The sequence below is a fragment of the Oryctolagus cuniculus genome (genome assembly GCF_964237555.1).
Source record: "Oryctolagus cuniculus chromosome 16 unlocalized genomic scaffold, mOryCun1.1 SUPER_16_unloc_1, whole genome shotgun sequence".
In the NCBI taxonomy this organism is placed as follows: domain Eukaryota; kingdom Metazoa; phylum Chordata; class Mammalia; order Lagomorpha; family Leporidae; genus Oryctolagus; species Oryctolagus cuniculus.
The window spans coordinates 5875358-5894572 of NW_027208201.1; the positions used below are offsets into that span (position 1 = coordinate 5875358).

At 38.9% G+C, this 19215-nt stretch overlaps 1 protein-coding gene and 1 pseudogene across 1 annotated transcript in view; both read left to right on the plus strand.

The window, feature by feature from the left end:
• Positions 1–5028: 5028 nt before the first annotated feature.
• Positions 5029–7915, plus strand: LOC138847801 (centrosomal protein of 135 kDa pseudogene; annotated as a pseudogene).
• A 6170-nt stretch (positions 7916–14085) lies between these two features.
• Positions 14086–19215, plus strand: part of LOC138847802 (vomeronasal type-2 receptor 116-like) — a 59822-nt gene continuing 54692 nt past the window's right edge. The window contains exon 1 of the mRNA XM_070067612.1: positions 14086–14099. Within this exon, the coding sequence (XP_069923713.1) occupies positions 14086–14099 (14 nt within the window). The remainder of the gene's footprint in view (positions 14100–19215) is intronic.

Here is a 19215-nt window from a genome sequence, read left to right on the forward strand (position 1 = left end):
GTAAACTGACCACTGGTAACAGAATTGTAGAATTGGAAACCCAGGGTCAGGTTGGGGAGGAGCTGGGGGTCCTTATTGTTCTCCCGGATGGCAAAATGGAAGGCCAGCCCATATCGGTAGTTCTTCCACAGCCATCTAAAGAGAGGGGCAACAGCAGGGAGAAGTGTGAGAACAAGGATTTCAGAGCAACAACACAACTATGTTTTTCAGACTTTCATTCAGCGGTGCCTCAGCTCTGGCATATGGAGGAGGTGTGAGTGAGGTTCCAATGGCTCAAGAAGATCATGGAATGGCCCATGGACTCCTCTGAAGGAAACGGTGTCCATGATCACACTCACCTTCCCGAGCCCTTCAGGAAAGCCTTGGTGTGTGCCAACATGGGATTTCACTTCTACTTAGGGATGGAACCCAAGAGGGAAACATTTTTTTTTTCAGTACCTTCTAAAATAGTTGAACACATCTGACCCCTCAGTTATCCAAGGGTTTGGGAGCATCTGTAATCTATTCACCAAAGGGATTTTCATGAGCCCTTTCTGTAATTTTCCCATGTAATATACTAACACTCACAGAGGTAATTTCATTCAATTATGTTTGCTTTTTCATTCAGAACATCAATATGTCAGAATATTCACAACATTCACTTTTTATTCACTGTTTTCTTCATGCACTGAATTCTATTTTATCATATCACATTTGAGTCTTGAACATTCTCATTTTTCTACATATGTTAAGCAAAAGTATGAGTCTTGGTATTTCATAATAGCTCTCAAATGTTTCATGTCCAAGAGAGTAGATGTTTTGTTTTCTCACAATGGATACTTTTGCTCCTCTTCCTAGGAAATTTTTCTTATTTTTATATTTCATCCATAATTTGAGAGTTAAGGAAGTTCATACTTGTCAATAGATTACGTGGGATATAATAAGTCTATGTAATCATCTGCTGTTGGGGTGCATTGATTCACGTGTTTAAATGTTGAGGTTGAGAGATTGTCATTTTAATGTGTTAAATTCAGGAAATAATTTTATACCATTTCTAAAAGTCAGTATTGATTTTATGTTAAGTGCATTTTTCTTAGTTTCACAGTTTTCTATTAGTCTTACATGCAGAATTTGAAATTCTGAGATTTTGCCTAAAATAGTCAAATTTTGTTTCTTTTCCTTAAACAGTTGAGGAAAAAAATCTTTTTACTTCAGAAGTAGCATTTACTTTTAGTTTCCTAAGTAGATATATCAAAAAATGTGCTTCTGAAATCTGTTCAATACTTCATTTTACTTGTTGTAATGATACATTACGGGCATTACATTGAGATGTTTCTTGCTTTTAATCATTTTACTTAATTGCAGTTAATTTCCCTGAAAAGGTCATTTTTATTCACTGCTGGGTTACTTACAGCACTTGCTGTCAGCTGCATGCTGATGGATTTAATTCTTCTTTTTCCAAATACAAGGCAGCCCAGTGTTTCCTTCAGACCCTGCACAAAGTTTGTAGAAAATATGCAGAGATCTTAAGTATCAAAGGTACATGTATAGATAAACTTATGAACCACATGCCACTCCAAAACCAAATCTTTACCAATGGTCTTAACTCAACTTTCCAGCATCTACATTAAACTGCGATCAGGTAATAAAGTAGAGAACTCTCCAAACTATTTCTGAGAACCCCATAACCTTGAAAAAAATTTAGGATATAAGAAATGATTTTCCTTTGATTACACTAGGCATTCTTGATGCTATATTACAAAACACATGGCACATGAAGGAGTCTAGAAGGGTGTGATTTGATGCAGCATACATGTTTTGAAATATGGCCCTGTCTCACAAAAAAGTGCATAAAATTGCTTATGTGTCAAACATTTTTTAACTTTAATTTAATGAATATAAATTTCCAAAGTACAGCTTATGGATTACAATGGCTTCCCCCCATAACTTCCGTCACACCCACAACCCTCCCCTTTCCCTCTCCCTCCCCCTTCCATTCACATCAAGATTCATTTCCAATTCTCTTTATATACAGAAGATCAGTTTAGCATATATTAAGTAAAGATTTCAACAGTTTGCACCCACGTAGAAAAACAAGGTGAAAAATATTGTTTGACTACTCGTTATAGCATTAAATCTCAATGTACAGCACACTAAGGACAGAGATCCTACATGAGGAGTAAGTGCACAGTGACTCCTGTTGTTGACTTAACAAAATGACACTCTTGTTTATGGCATCAGTAATCACCCTAGGCTCTGTCATGAGTCACCAAGGCTATGGAAGCCTTTTGAGTTCACCAACTCTGATCATATTTAGACAAGGGCATGGTCAACGTGGAAGTTCTCTCCTTACTTCAGAGAAAGGTACCTTCTTCTTTGATGACCCGTTCTTTCCACTGGGATCTCACTTGTAGAGATCTTTCATTTAGTTTTGTTTTTTTTCCCAGAGTGTCTTGGCTTTCCACGCCTGAAATACTCTCATGGGCTTTTCAGCTGGATCCGCATGCCTTAAGGGCTGATTCTGAGGCCAGAGTGCTGTTTAGAACATCTGCCATTCTATGAGTCTGCTGTGTATCTCACTTCCCATGTTGGATCACTCTCCCCTTTATTTATTCTATTTGTTAGTATTAGGAGGTACTAGACTTGTTTATGTGCTCCCTTTGACTCTTAGTCCTTTCATTATGATCAATTGTGAACTGAAATTGATCACTTGGACTAGTGAGATGGCATTGGCACATGCCACCTTGATGGGATTGAATTGGAGTCCCCTGGTATGTTTCTAACTCTACCATTTGGGGCAAGTCAGCCTGAGCATGTCCCAAATTGTACATTCTTCCCTCTCTTATTCCCACTCTTATGTTTAACAGGGATCACATTTCAGTTAAATTTCAACACTGAAGAATAACTGTGTATTAATTATAGAATTAAACCAGTCATATTAAGTAGAACAGACGGAAAAAAAAACTACTAAGAGGGATAATGTATTAAGTTGTAAATTAACAGTCAGGGCTATGCTGATCAAGTCACCGTTTCTCATAGTGTCCATTTCACTTCAGGAGGTTTCCTTTTTGGTGTTCAGTCAGTTGTCACCAATCAGGGAGAACATATGGTATTTGTCCCTTTGGGACTGGCTTATTTCACTCAGCATGATGTGTTCCAGATTCCTCCATTTTGTTGCAAATGACTGGATTTCATTGTTTCCTACTGCGGTATAGTATCCTAAAGAGTACATATACCATAATTTCTTTATCCATTCTACTGATGATTGGCATTTGGGTTGGTTCCAGGTCTTAGCTATTGTGAATTGAGCTGCAATAAACATTAGGGTGCAGACAGCTTTTTTGTTTGCCAATTTAATTTCCTTTGGATAAATTCCAAGGAGTGTGATGGCTGTGTTGAATGGTAGGGTAATATTCAGATTTCTGAGGAATCTCCAGACTGACTTCCATAGTGGCTTGACCAGTTTGCATTCCCACCAACAGTGGGTTAGTGTCCCTTTTTCCCCACATCCTCGCCAGCATCTATTGTTGGCAGATTTCTGAATGTGAGCCATTCTATCCAGGGTGAGGTGGAACCTCATTGTGGTTTTGATTTGCATTTCCCTGATTGCTAGTGATCTTGAACATTTTTTCATGTGTCTGTTAGCCATTTGGATTTCCTCTTTTGAAAAATGTCTGTTGAGGTCCTTGGCCCATCTCTTAAGTGGGTTGTTTGTTTTGATGTTGCGGAGTTGTGCGATTTCTTTGTAGATTCTGGTTATCAACCATTTATCTGTTGCATAGTTTGCAAATATTTTTTACTCATATTTAATGAATATAAATTTCCAAAGTACAGCTTATGGATTACAATGGCTTCCCCCCCATAACTTCCCTTGCACCCACAACCCTCCCCTTTCCCACTCCCTCTCCCCTTCCATTCACATCAAGATTCATTTTCAATTCTCTTTATATACAGAAGATCACTTTAGCATACATTAAGTAAAGATTTCAACAGTTTGTTCCCACACAGAAACATAAAGTGAAAAATACTGTTTGAGTACTCGTTATAGCATTAAATCTCAATGTACAGCACACTAAGGACAGAGATCCTACATGAGGAGTAAGTGCACAGTGACTCCTGTTGTTGACTTAACAAATTGACACTCTTGTTTATGGCATCAGTAATCATCCTAGCCTCTTGTCATGAGCTGCCAAGGCTATGGAAGCCCCCTGAGTTCACCGACTCTGATCATATTTAGACAAGGCCATGGTCAAAGTGGAAGTTCTCTCCTCCCTTCAGAGAAATGTACCTCCTTCTTTGATGACTCGTTCTTTCCACTGGGATCTCACTTGCAGAGATCTTTCATTTAGGTTTTTTTTTCCCCCAGAGTGTCTTCGTTTTCCATTCCTGAAATACTCTCATGGGCTTTTCAGTTGGATCTGCATGCCTTAAGGGCTGATTCTGAGGCCAGAGTGCTGTTTAGGACATCTGCCGTTCTATGGGTCTGCTGTGTATCTCACTTCCCATGTTGGATCGTTCTCTCCCTTTTTTATTGTATCAGCTACTATTTGCAGACACTAATCTTGTTTATGTGCTCCCTTTGGCTCTTAGTCCTATCATTATGATCAATTGTGAACAGAAATTGATCACCGGGACTAGTGAGATGGCATTGGTACGTGCCACCTTGATGGGGTTGAATTGGAATCCCTTGGTATGTTTCTAACTCTACCGTTTGCAGTAAGTCAGCTTGAGCATGTCCCGAATTGCACATCTCTTCCCTCTCTTGTTCCCACTCTTTTATTAGTTTGCAAATATTTTTTCCCATTCTGTCGGTTGCCTCTTTACTTTCCTGACTGTTTCTTTTGAAGTTCAGAAACTTCTCAATTTTATGCAATCCCAAATGTTAATTTTGGTTTTAACTGCCTGTGTCAAATATTTTTAACACTTGGAAGATTTTAAATAATTTGATGACAAAGCAAGATTGATTCGAGAATCTGGTATCTGGAGGCAGAACAAGATCTGTGATTGCTCAAAGTTTTTTGCCAGATGTGTAAGTTTTAGATGACACCAATGATATTAAAATCTGAAGTGTTACTAATGAAAGAAAAAATAGACTCATTAGAGAACAAATCAAAACTCCAAGCCCAAAAGCTTTGCCATGTGGCCGGTGACTCATCTCATCAGAAGTCAGAGATGAACTCACTTAGGATAGTAAATGAGCAGCTAGAGCGGTCACTTGATGACTATCAGCACCGACTCTCCGTGAAAAGAGGTGAACTTGATTCAGCCCAAGCACAAATTAAAATACTGGAGGAGCAAATAGATAAATTAAACCTTAAGATGACTTCACAGGATGAGGAGGTCCATGTAATGAAAAAGACCATTGGTGTCATTGATAAAGAAAAGGACTTTCTTCAGGAGACTGTAGACGAGAAGACAGAAAAGATTGCAAACTTGCAAGAAAACCTCGCTAGTAAAGAAAAAACTATTGCTCAGATGAAGATAACTGTCTCAGAGTTTGATAAATCTATGAACCAGCTAAAGGAAACCCTGAGTAATCGAGACCGGGAGGTGAGCAGCCTCCGGCGCCAGCTGGATGCGGCTCACAAGGAACTCGATGAAGTTGGAAGATCTAGAGACATGGCTTTTAAGGAAAACAGAAGATTACAAGATGATCTGGCTACAATGGCAAGAGAAAACCAGGAAATCTCACTGGAATTAGAAGCATCAGTACAAGAAAAAGAAGAAATGAAAAATCGAGTTCATAGTTATATAACTGAAGTATCACGATGGGAGACCTTAATGGCTTCTAAGGAAAAGGAAAATCAAGATTTGTTAGACAAATTCCAGATGCTTCACAACCGTGCTGAAGACTGGGAAGTCAAAGCCCACCAGGCTGAGGGGGTGAGCAGTTCAGTCCGGCTGGAGCTTCTTTCTATTGACACAGAGAGGAGACACCTTCGAGAAAGAGTGGAACTTCTAGAAAAAGAAATTCAGGAGCACATAAATGCACATCATGCATATGAATCCCAAATCTCATCCATGGCAAAGGCCATGTCTAGATTAGAAGAAGAACTGAGACTTCGGGAAAACGAGAAAGCAGCAGCGTTGAGTGATTTGTCGTCTCTGAGAGAGCTTTGCATTAAGTTAGATTCAGGCAAAGATGTTACAACCCAACAATTGAATTCCAAAAATCTTGAGTTTGAGAGGGCTGTGGCAGAATTAGAAAATGTAAAATCAGAGTCTGAGATGTTAAAAAAACAGCTGTTAAATGAAAGACACACAATTAAAAACCTTGAAGCATTGTTGGCTTCGAACAGAGATAAGGAATTTCACTCTCATTTAACCTGTCACGAGAAGGATACCGAGATTCAGCTTCTCAAAGAGAAGTTGACCCTTTCGGAGAGCAAATTAACTAGTCAAAGCCGAGAGAACACCATGCTTCGAGCTAAGGTGGCAGAATTGCAGACAGATCACGACGCTCTGAAGAGGCAGATTGCAGCGGAAAAATACGAACGAGAACGAGCGATCCAAGAGATGCGTCGACACGGGCTTCCTACTCCACCCCTTAGTTCTACTCTGAGGTCTCCTTCACCGACTCCTGAACAGATCAGTGTATAATTGTCAGAAAGAATAATGGCCTTCCGTGAGTTTCTGTATGGATTATAAAGAATAGTAGTGAAGCATTTGAAGTACTTGTTCCTGAAAATCATGAACATGAACCAAATTCTACCTCTGCCAGCTTGTATTTAAATCAGTGAATATTTATGTAAAAAAGTTTGCTTTAAAAAACTGTATATTTTCATATATGGGACAGAACAAAATATATACTAATAGTGCTTAACTGGTTTTTTATTATTTCCTCACTTAATTTACTCCCAAAATGTGTTTATACTGTGCGTTAATATAATGTATTATTCACGTCATACTTTAATAATCTGTTTCTTAATGAGCCATGGTATATGTATGTTGAAATTCTTATATTGCATGTTTTCAATGTGTTGTTTTTTCCCTGTTTATAACCCATATCCTAATTAGTCACAGAGAATTCTCAGTGTTGATGCTATGCTGGCATGTTTATATCAGAATCAAGCTAAAAGCTGTACTCAAAGTTTTATAAAACTGTCGAACGAAAATTTGGGGCATTTTTCAGAAATGAAATTTCTTAGTGTATTAATCTAAAATTTCAGAGAATGAAAGGATATAGGTAAATAAAGATTATTGTTGACATTCCAAAATACATCCAATAATACCAGTTTTTGCTCTGAACTGCGTATTCTGATTTGCTAGTCTTTTCGAACAGCATGTGAACGCTGAGCTGTGGCATATAAATTGAAAACAGCTTTTTACAGCTAATTCTCAAAGTTTCAACATTTAAAATTTAGGTTTATACATATATTAACCAAAGAACAGAAGTATAAAAGAGTGTCAGTTACAAAAAGTAATCGTGTTTTATCCATATATGTGAAGAAAATCCTGTTCATTCTGGATTTCATCATGACTCAGAAGGAGCTCAGAAGCTAGCCTGGGGACGCGCTAAGCCAGTTACGACGCATTTTGCCCTCCTGTTTGGTAAAGCGGAGCTGGCTTGTGCGGCGTGCAGCGAGGCGGCAGTGTGCTTTCTGTGACGCGAGCGAGCGTGTCGGCTGTGTGGGCGTGCCCCCAGAGCAGCTCGGTGTGCCTGGGCTGGGGCTGCCCTGCCGCCGTCCGTGGCACGTCTGTCCCTGTCGCCCTTGGGTGAGCTCCGTTATGGCATTAGAGGAGAGGAGTGAGACTGTTGGCAGGGGCACGTGGAAACCACTTTGATAAATATATGTAAATAAATATCTGTCCCTATTTTCCCCCAAAGCAACAGCAAGACATATTTTGTTAGATATTTTATAATGTTTTCTATAATTTAAAAATGTATAGCTTGCCATAATTGTTATTTTCATAACTATGATGCTACAATTTTTTTTAAAAATTAGTTTTGTCCTAAAATTTTGAATGTTTTCATCTTACAGATGTTTTTAAATTTGTTTTAAATAATTTTAAATTATGGAACTTGATATACATTTGCTAATAAACTTTGCAGTCAGTAAAAAAAAAAAAAGATGACACCAATGATATAGTTTATATCCATAAGATTAAAAATTATATATTCTTAATATTCTTAACCTATAATAGCTAACCAGAAGTATCTTGATACCTATTTATACCTAGTTATTAAGATATTATGAGAAAAGTATGCTACATGTTGGTACAAACCACAAAATGGATAGAGCATGAAGACATTGTGCAGTGAAAGGTGCCAGTCAACAGAGGTTTATTTGAATCAATTTATATGAAGTCCCCACAACAGGCAGATCCATAGAGACACAAGGTATGCAAGAGGATGGACTGAAGAATGGGGAGACAATGGGTATGGGAATTTGTGAGGTAACAGAAATGAGTAGTTTTATCAGCAAGGATTTGTCAAGAAGTATCAAAAGCTTTATAAGGGAACATACTTCATGATCCAAGAATTTTCCCTAATTATTTTCATCAGAGAAATATGCAAATAAAATGATCATCAGTATAATACATATAGTTGCACAAAATGCATGGCATTCCAAGTATCTAATATTGAGTAAACAAGTGAGGGTTATGCATACAAAATGACACTTGGTGGTCATGGAAACAATAACATAATGTCCATCAGTTATGAGGAAATACTTTCATAACATATAGCTTCATGTGTAAGTCTAATGACACATAGAATTGGCAGACTGTGCCCATAAAGGAATTTTCTACATCTAGGAATAGTAAATTCTGGGACATGACAAGTACACACATGATGGCAGGCTCTCTTCTGCATAGAATGGAGATGGACAGACATCTGCCAGTTGGAAAACAGAAAGTAGAATGCAGAATTTGGCCTCCACACTTGTCTCATGGGCTCCTGAACAAGGCAGGCCCTGACTTTTCCCATATAGAATACCAGTGATTAAGGATTGTCCCTTATTTTCAGGATCTGATGCCCAAAAGACTTCTATGGAGTAGATTTCAAATGTTGATATATGGGGGGACAGGCTGTATTTTGAGTGGTGGATCTCAGGCATGAACAGCTTCTCTACCAGACACACTTGTTAGCAATGACACCCAGCGTGAGTGCCTTAGACCTAACACTGACTTCAGTCCCTTCTCTCTTCCATGTGTCTGCTGGTGCAGGCAGGTGGTGGGGGCAGGTATGGGAGCTGGAGTTCCATTAGTCTCACTCATTTTAAGATCTTCAGAAGCTGATCAGGAGATGAGAACAATAGAGTGGTACAGAATATGTCTATCTGTCTCTGAATGGAGAGCAAAATAAAATGGAAAGAGAAGGTGGTAAAAGGAAAAAGAAGGGAAGGACCTCCATCCTTCATTGATCTGCTTTCTTGCTACTTCTGTGTACAGTTTTTAGAATTCTTAAGCAGGTTAACCAGTGAAAGCACACACTTACGTGCAGTCTGAACAATAGTTAACACATAACTTGATGTTAACTTACCAATTAACTGCATAAAAATACAAGAAAGATTCTCACCATATATGATTAAGTGATTTAGAATGTATACAGAAATATATGTAGTATCTATAAGTTTCTGTGTATGTGTGTGTGTACTTCTGTCTTCTTAGTTTGCTTCTTTCTCCATGTATTAATTTTTTTCCTACCATTTACTCAGCTGCTGGTACAAACTTGCAATATCTGATAGATATTGGCTGAGGATGAGGACGTGTATGAGGAACATCATATTTTATGCCTATATGTGAAATGAGAATTGAATGCATATTTAAAAGTTTCATACTTCATCTCCTCTCAGCTCTCTTTGTTTCTAATTCATCTCATGGGCCTACAATTTCTTGAATGCAGTAGGCCATTCTATCATCTGCATTGGTGACCAAGGCTTGATCATGTATACTCTTGCAGGGAAGTTCTCCAATTTTAGCCAGCAACCCAAGGTCCAGAGGAAAATCCACACACTATGGATATCATAGTGTGTCATATGATGCCTTGATCGTGGAAGGATACATCACCCCCAGCATTGTTTGCAAATTGGCTTTTCCTTGGAAGTTACTGAAGCTATAGAAAGGCATAATTGGAAAGAAAGAGCACTCAAATGAGAGGTGGGAGGTGCATGTGTACTCAGCAGTACTTATTTTTCCTCACCCTCCCTATCCTCTAGGTGTCTTTTGGTTGAAATACATTTTTTTTTTTTGGTGGCCACCATCTCATGAGTTCAAATGGTGAGAAATTATTTGTCCATGTACCCTTCCAGCAAATCTTGGAGTATTTTATTCAGTGTAGGCGTATGATATAGTTCAAGGGTGCCTAGGATGTGACTTCTTGTTTAACCTATCTCACAAAGGTTTGGTTGCAAGTTTATGGAAGCTAATCATAGTACTTCAATAACATAACCGAGAGGCCAGCGCTGTGGCTCACTTGGTTAATCCTCTGCCTGTGGCACTGGTATCCCATATGGGTGCCAATTCTAGTCCCGGTTGCACTTCTTCCAGTCCAGCTCTCTGCTGTAGCCCAGGATTGCAGTGGAGGATGGCTGAAGTGCTTTGGCCCTGCACCCCCACGGGAGACCAGGAAGAAGCACCTGGATCCTGGCTTTGGATCAGTGCAGTGCTGGCCGTGGTGGCCATTTGGGGGGGTGAACCAACAGAAGGAAGACCTTTCTCTCTGTCTCTCTCTCTCTGTCTATAACTCTACCTGGATGGAAATGTTACTGTGATTTTTGTGTAGGTTGGACAAACGACAAGTATGTACATACAGGGAGAGGTTTTTTTTTAAAATTCTATTCAAGTTCAAAAAATGAAATTCAAGCTACTTTTTTTGTTCAACAATTACAAATGCACGCATAGATTTTTCAGAATTCACAATTTCTGTTTTTATGCACCTTGTATCATCTGGTAGGCCCAAACTTACAAAAATGTATACATTATATAAGTGCAATTCTTTGTATACATATTACTTAAGTTATCTTCTGTCTCTACCATTGGACTATTTTATGAGAATGACATTTCTTTCATATTATAAGAATCAGGGTATGACCAAAAAGAAAACTTCCAAATCTTCTGACTATATTTAAATTATCTATATTGTGAGCTAACCCTTGTCTTCTGGGTCACATGTTACCTAATGTAGTGTATATTAGAAATATATCTTTGTAATCCATTGACAAATTCATTTCTTTTCTAAAAACTGACTAAATAAGAACACAGGGTATTTCTAATCCTATTGCTATATGTACAAATAGAAATTAGATGGTGATATGAATTTTCTGTGATTAATTGTTACGGATGGTTATTTGCCTTTTTCTTATACTTTAATTTCTCCAGCTAATTTATTTAATGTGTTTGTCCCATGTACAGGCATATATGAGTTCTAAATATATTGTACATGTTAGTGATGTATTCCAATAATAAAGGGATAAAATCCAGAGAAATCCATCTATCACTGAGGAAGAAAAGGCATGCTCAGAATATAGTTATATTGCTTTCAAGATGAGCACAATAATTTCCTCTGCAAATGTGCACATACTATGTGGTGATTTAAAGAGTCTTGTCACTGTACACATTGTGGAAAAGTGCTTCTTCACATGAGGAAGGTGTGGTTCGTGGAAGCCACATGAGGCATTGCTGTGGATGAGGCAGTCCCCATGCTGCTCTATGTTGTTCTGTGCACATATATGCTCACATTTCATATGCCCAGTGTTTAAGGAGAGTGACTTACTGCTCTTAGCATGCAAGAAAACATGCATGATCTCCATGGGCTCTGTACACTTTGCAATTTCAACTGATGAGGCATGAACTTTGGATGTAGCATCATCAGGACAGTGGTATTTTCCTCATTTTCTCCCCATGTCTCTGAGGAGCACAATCCCTTGTCTCAGAACCCAATGTTATATGTTTACTCTGAGACTAATGTAAATCTTTACTGCATTGATATCTTACAACTTTGGGTTTCATGTGCTCTGCATTACCGTGGAAATAAAATAAATTTCCAGCCCAGAATCCTCCAAAGCTACTGTGTTCTGGTTTTGGCAGTGATATTTCCTGATAGAGGTTTGTTTGAAATGGTCCTTCCTTTATGAATCTCTGAGATGCTAACGCAGACCTTTGGAGGCAGCAGAAATGGCTCAAGTAGTTGGATTTCTGTATGTAGATGGGGAACGTCGATTGAGTTCCTGGCTCTTGCTGTCTGGTTAAGGCCAATTGGGCTTATTCTATGAAGATCTTCCAATGAGTTTGTTTTCATTCATTTATTTGTTTACTTATTTTTAAAGGAAAGAGTGAATTGGAGGAAGCCTGACAGACTGGAGGGAAGGGCAAAGAAGGAAAAGAGGGAGGAGAATGTAAGAGAGAGAGAGAGAGAGAGAGAGAGAGAGAGAGAAGATATTGAGACAGAGAGAGGATATATATATATATATATATATATAGAGAGAGAGAGAGAGAGAGAGAGAGATCAGGAGATGGAGAGAAAGAGAGCCACATGTTCAGGAACAGGCCCTCCAAAAATTTTCCTGGGGGATAGGCAGGGAAGTAGGAGCAGTGATTCCCATTAGGAAAGGGGTGGAGCTGACACTGGTGGTTTGGCCATGTGGTCACCTGGCTTCCAGCAATGTCAGTGGGGGCTAGAGCCTAGGATGGTGTCCAGGTGTAGATCAAGCCATAGATAAGAATGTGGCATTTTACTGACATTCCCCCCTTGTGTTTTTTTTTTATAAAGTAAGGGTTGCATGGGATTATATTCACCCCAAAAGACCAGGAAGGGTAGAGGGGTGATGTTCAGTGTTTAAAGCTACTTTCTGCTAACATGGAGCAATGAGGTTCTCTTTGCTACATGGAGTGATGTCTCAAGCCACTGTCTCCTGGGTGGGGAGCTGAGTATATCCCTGTAGCAGCATTTGGTTGACCACCTGGATGGTGAAGGCCTTGATTTGTTCCATTATCACTTCCTGTAAACACTGTAAACATTATCATTTCCAGTAAATAGCAGGAAGTTAGTAAAATGCCACAATCTTATCTATGGATTGATCTACACCTGGACACCTTCCTAGGCTCTAGCCCCTGCTTGCTGGAACCCAGGTGACCACATGGCCCAACCACCAGACACAGACATGGTAGAATAAAAGACAGGGTGAGAATAGCAACTAATGATCCTAAGAGTGGCATTATCCAAGTAATGCGAGGATCTCATAGAGGAGAGGAAATGAGGGGGTGTGTCTCTGGACCCTTGGGAGGACTTTGATGGATATGGCTTAAAGCTGATTCCAGCCAAGACTTGGAGAAAAGCCACTTATCTTTTTTGGGTAGAGGGGTTTTTCTGTAGAGAAATTCTGAAAAATCATGCAACATTAAGTGGGTTAGAGAACCATCAATACACACAGGCCAGGAGTAGAGCCATTGATATTAGAGTAGAGGTTATGATTACAAAGGAATGAGGCCCCAGATGAGCTAGATATGATCTAGAACAAAAGAACAAAAGACAAAAGTTCTCATTATTGGAGAACCTAAGAAAGGTGCTTTCAAAGCCACACATGAGTTCTCCAATTTGGAGGCAAATAGAAACTGACAGAAGGGGCCTGATAATAATCTGGTGGGTTTTAAGGCCTTGTCAATTATGCGGTCCAGACCTATCTCTTCCCATGGGGTACATCCTAAGGGAGGTGTGAACCTCCTTGGGAAGGCATCCTGTTGACTTCCATTACCTACTTGGCCTGTGAGGAGAGCTGGCCAGGTAAAGGCAGGTGGCATCTCTAACAGGAAATTTACAGTTCTGCCTGCAATATTACTGACCTTACTTGGCCATTCCCTCAGCAGTGGTGGTTACTCTGGAAGCTGGACTGAGTGAAGGGCTTTCAGCTTAGAGCCAGAAAGATCTGTGGTTCTGACCTGGGTGTTCTTTGACTCCAGGACAGTTTCATTTCCAGTGATCCAACTCTTGGGTGGCAGCTGCCAGGGCTCTTCATAAGCTGACTTATGCTGAAGCCCTGGATTTCTACATTGAAAGCCACTGCAGTGAACAGGCCTGTTGGGTCTCTTTGAGGGCAGATCCCTGTAGAGAGCTGCCTTTAATAGGCCTGCTACCTATGTGTGGTGGAATGAGAAAGCCATGGCAAAATGGCCACTGGCAGGTGAGTGTCAGTTATTCAGGAATGGGTTCGAAACCCACCTGGCAATGGAGCCTGCCTGGCTTCAGGCTGTGATTGGTTAGGGCATAAATGCACCTTGACCGGATTGGCTTCCTCAGCTATATAATCTGCTGTACCAACTGAAATAAATGAGTCTGTGGGCTGCTTGCCTCTGGCCCGCTTCCACCCAACTCCTGGTATCTGTGTGGTGACTCTGCACTTGTTGCTCACACTGGACTCCTCCTCAGAATGAATCCACAGCAACACCAATGTTTACATTGCTTCTAATACCTAGCTTTCTTCTGCTCCTGGCTTTTGTTAAAGCAGACCAGAGGATGAAAGTCAAGGGGTGCTCAAGTCCCATCTCTAGTCTTCATTAGGTGAAACTAGAAGTCTATAGTCACAGGCAGGTTCTGGTAGTGTTTTTTTTCTGAGGCAGACAATGCACATGAGGAAAGCTATGTCCTCACTTTAATTTTTTTTCTCCCATTGTTTGGTCTGTTTACTGTGTCATGTCGAGGTAAATCTAGCTGTGAAATCATAATCTAAGCTCTCATTTTTGACTATTCTATTATTACAGAAAATGTTAGTCATCCCTTTTATAAGATCTAAATTCAAATTGTGCATCTTAGAGAATCCTTCAGTATAGAGTCAGTTTCCCACCTTGAAGAAAATAGAGAAATAAGGGAAGAAGTCAGGCTTAGAATAGAGAAATGAGGGAGCAAGTCCCAGATCACTTACTGACAATAGCAATATCAAATAAAAACTTAGAAAGGTATTTCAACCGTTAGATAACAACTTAGGAAAACATTTACCAGAAGGTCTAATGCTTCTATTAATTCTAAGAATACATGTGACAACTAACTGAGCACCAAAAAGGAAACCTGTTAAAGTGAAATGAACACTATGAGAAACAGTGGCTTGATCAGCCCTCACCCTGACTGTTGATGAGCAACTTAATATGTTATCCCTCTTAGTATTTTTTTTTTGTTTGTTCTATTAATACTTTTGGTTGGATACTGTAATCAATACACAATTCTTCTTAAGTGCTGAAACTTAACTGAAAAGTGATTGCTGTTAAATATAAGAGCAGGAATAAGAGAGGGAACAGATGTGCAATCCAGGACATGCTCAAGCTGACTTACCTCAAATGGTAGAGTTAGCAACATACCAGGGGATTCCAATTCAATCCCATCAAGGTGACATGCACCAATGTCATCTCACTAGTCCAAGTGATCAATTTCTATTCACAATTGATCATGATGATAGGACTAAGAACCAAAGGGAGCACATAAACAAGACTAGTGTCTGCAAATAGTAGCTGATAGAATCAAAAAGGGAGAGAATGATCCAACATGGGAAGTGAGATACACAGCAGACCCATAGAATGGCAGATGTCCTAAACAGCACTCTGGCCTCAGAATCAGCCCTTAAGGCATGCGGATCCAGCTGAAAAGCCCATGAGAGTATTTCAGACATGGAAAGCCAAGACACTCTGGGGGAAAAAAACCTAAATGAAAGATCTCTACAAGTGAGATCCCAGTGGAAAGAATGGGTCATCAATGAAGGAGGTACCTTTCTCTGAAAGGAGGAGAGAACTTCCACTTTGACCATGGCCTTGTCTAAATATCATCAGAGTCAGTGAACTCAGGGGGCTTCCATAGCCTTGGCAGGTCATGACAAGAGCCTAGGGTGATTACTGATGCCGTAAACAAGAGTGTCAATTTGTTAAGTCAACAACAGGAGTCACTGTGCACTTACTCCTCATGTAGGATCTTTGTCCTTAATGTGCTGTACATTGAGATTTAATGCTATAACTAGTACTCAAACAGTATTTTTCACTTTACGTTTCTGTGTGGGAGCCAACTGCTGAAATCTTTACTTAATGTATGCTAAACTGATCTTCTGTATATAAAGAGAATCGAAAATGAATCAATGTGCATGGAAGGGGAGAGAGAGCGGGAAAGGGGAGGATTGCGGGTGGGAGGGACGTTATGGGGGGAAGCCATTGTAATCCATAAGCTGTACTTTGGAAATTCATATTCATTAAATAAAAGTTAAAAAAAAGAATACATGTATTTGGAAACATCTCTAAAGTATCGAACATGGTGTAGCTTGTTTAAGCAGCAAACTCAAGCACAAGCACATAAAATATTTTTAGTTTCTTTGTACTAGCAGATTTAAAACATCTGAAATAGAGATTCAGGTCACATGGATTAAAATGTATCTTTGATTATTTTTAGCAGTTTAAATCGATGAGCAATCTCTTTATCTATAAGGCAATTAAAACAAAGCTCTTAATAAATCTTCCCATATAGACATACAATATGTGCACACATGTAACGTACAAGGTAGAACAATAAAGCAGTTTCATTAATAGCTTCTTGAAATCTTTAGGTCTTTTTTATTACCATATACAAAACTGTAGATGTCAAAAGATTAAATTGCCACATTAAAAGTTATAACCTCATTAACCAACAAGAGGCACTTGCTTACTCCATTGTTTTTGAAAGCACCTGTAGTATTTTACAGAACAGTTAACCCTTTAGGCCTCTGGGCCTTTCTCATTAAGATAACCATCACGTCTAGTAACACAAAATCATTAGACTTTTTAACTTTCGGACATTTATATCAGCAGCATTTTATATTATCAAAACTTAAAATTTAGCACCACTTCACATATTGACAGTACTTTTGATATAATCCAAATAGCCAACAGACACATGAAAAAATGTTCAAGATCAGTAGCCATCAGTGAAATGCAAATCTAAACCACAATGAGATTTCACCTCACCCCAGTTAGAATGGCTCTCATACAGAAATTAACAAACAACAAATGCTGGTGCGATTGTGGGGAAAAAGGAAACCTAATCCACTGTTGGTGGAATGTAGACTTGGAAAACCATTATAGAAGGCAGTTTGGAGACACGTCAGAAATCTGAATGTAGTCCTACCATATGAGCTAGCCATCCCACTCCTGGGAATTTACCCAAGGGAAATGAAATCAGAATATGCAAGAGTTATCTGCATTCCCATGTTTATTGCAGCTCAATTTATAATAGCTAAGACATGGAATCAACATGAATGTCCATCAACTAAGACTGGGTAAAGCAATTTTGGGATATGTACTCTATGGAATACTACACAGTGGTAAAAAAGGTGAAATCTAATCTTTTGCAACAAAATGGATGAATCTGGAAAACATCATACTTAGAGAGAAATAAGCCAGTCTCAAAGGGTCAAAACCATATGTTCTCCATGATCTGTGATAACTAACAGAGCACCTAAAATGAAAGCTATATAAATCAAACTGTCACTATGAGAATCAATGACTTAAACAACCTTTGTCTTATCTGTTGAGGAACAGTTTTTAATTATTTTTAATTATTTTTATTTTTTCCTACTTAATAACATTGGTTGAACTCTTTCTTTATCATAGAATTAATCATATGTGTATAAAGTCAATTGAAAGTAGATCCCTATAAAAATAAAGGTGGGAATAAGAGAGAGAGGAACTGTATAGTTTTGCATACATCCCCATGGACTTACTTCTAAGGGTAAACCTAAAATCTCACTCTGATACTCCAAATTCCATGAAACTGGGTGGTAATAATGCCATCTTACATGTTAAAGTGATCATATTATGTTTAATTGATCATATAGATAGGATTAACTGTCAGAGGGATTATATAAATATGATCAAGTGTTTGGTAATAACAATAGAGAGAATTAAAATGGAGAGAATGTTACAACATGGGAAGCAGTCCACACAAAAGACTTATAGAATGACAGGCGTCCTAAGCAGCAAACAGTGTGTATATTTTCAGGGATAGCCCTATCATATAAAATGGCATTGGTATTTATAACTTGCTGGTCAGCTCTGTTTCCGTTTTAAATATCACTCTTATTTTTTATTAAACTATTTCTAGATGGCATTGTGTTTTTTGAGAGGTAGAGAGAAATGGAGAGAGAGATGGCTGAGAAACCAACCTTTCACTGCTTCACATCTCAGTGCGCACAGTAGCTGAGCCTGAACTGAGGCCAGGGCCAGGAGCCAGGAAAAATACTGATTGAAAGGGACCCAATATCTCTGAGCCATCACCACTCACTGAAAGGGTTTATTTCCTGGGAATCTGGGGTCAGGGGTCAGAACCAAATTACAAACCCAAAGAGTGTCATGTGGAACAAGGTGATTTTTTGGTAAATAAATCCACTTTATTGCAGAATCTATAGCCTAAGCAAGAAGAAACTTAAAAATTTAATAGAAAAAAGATCTGACTTTATACTAGAAACAGAAGTTGTACATAGAAAAATAGCTGACAAAGACATACAAGAGTTTTATCACCAAATTAGGAAATGTTTTTGAAGGATATTTAAAAAGCAACATAATATTAATATATTGGATGACAGAAATTTATAAAGATGTCATAGCTCCCCAGATTGAACCTATAAATTTAACTCAGCAAAATACCAAAAAAGATTTTTAGTGGAACTCGATGAACTGAAACTAAAGTTAGTATAGAAGTCCAAAAACAGATAGTACAATTCTAAAAATGAACAAAGGTACACACCCTTCTACATATCAAAACTTTTTATTACACCACAGTAAGTAAGAGTGTGGCATTGGCTCAGAATTGGTTTGATCAGTGGAAAAGGACAAACTGAGGACATATCCATGCATATATGGAAACTGTACAATCATGGAACAAGGTGATCTTAATTGCTGGACTCATTGCCTAAACAGCAACGGTTTTTAGTTTTGCTTATTTTACAGTGTTGGAATGCAACTTCCTTTTGATTACAAAATTGAAAATGTGAAGAAATGCATGAGAAAAATTTCAGGATCCCCTAGAACTGCGTTGGTTCTTTAAAGCTTTCAAAGAATTTTTATCAGGTTTTATGAGAATAATGTAGCACTTGGGGAGGAAGATGCAGCCCAGGAGCCCTGCACTGGAGGCCAAGATGGAGAAGATCTCCACAGCCACCATGACCTTCCCCTTGGTGCTGTGGTAGACAGGCAGGAAGGTCACCCAGACACTGCAGAACACCAGCACGCTGAAGGTCAGGAACTTGGCTTCATTGAATGTGTCAGGCAGATTCCTGGCTAGGAAAGCCACAG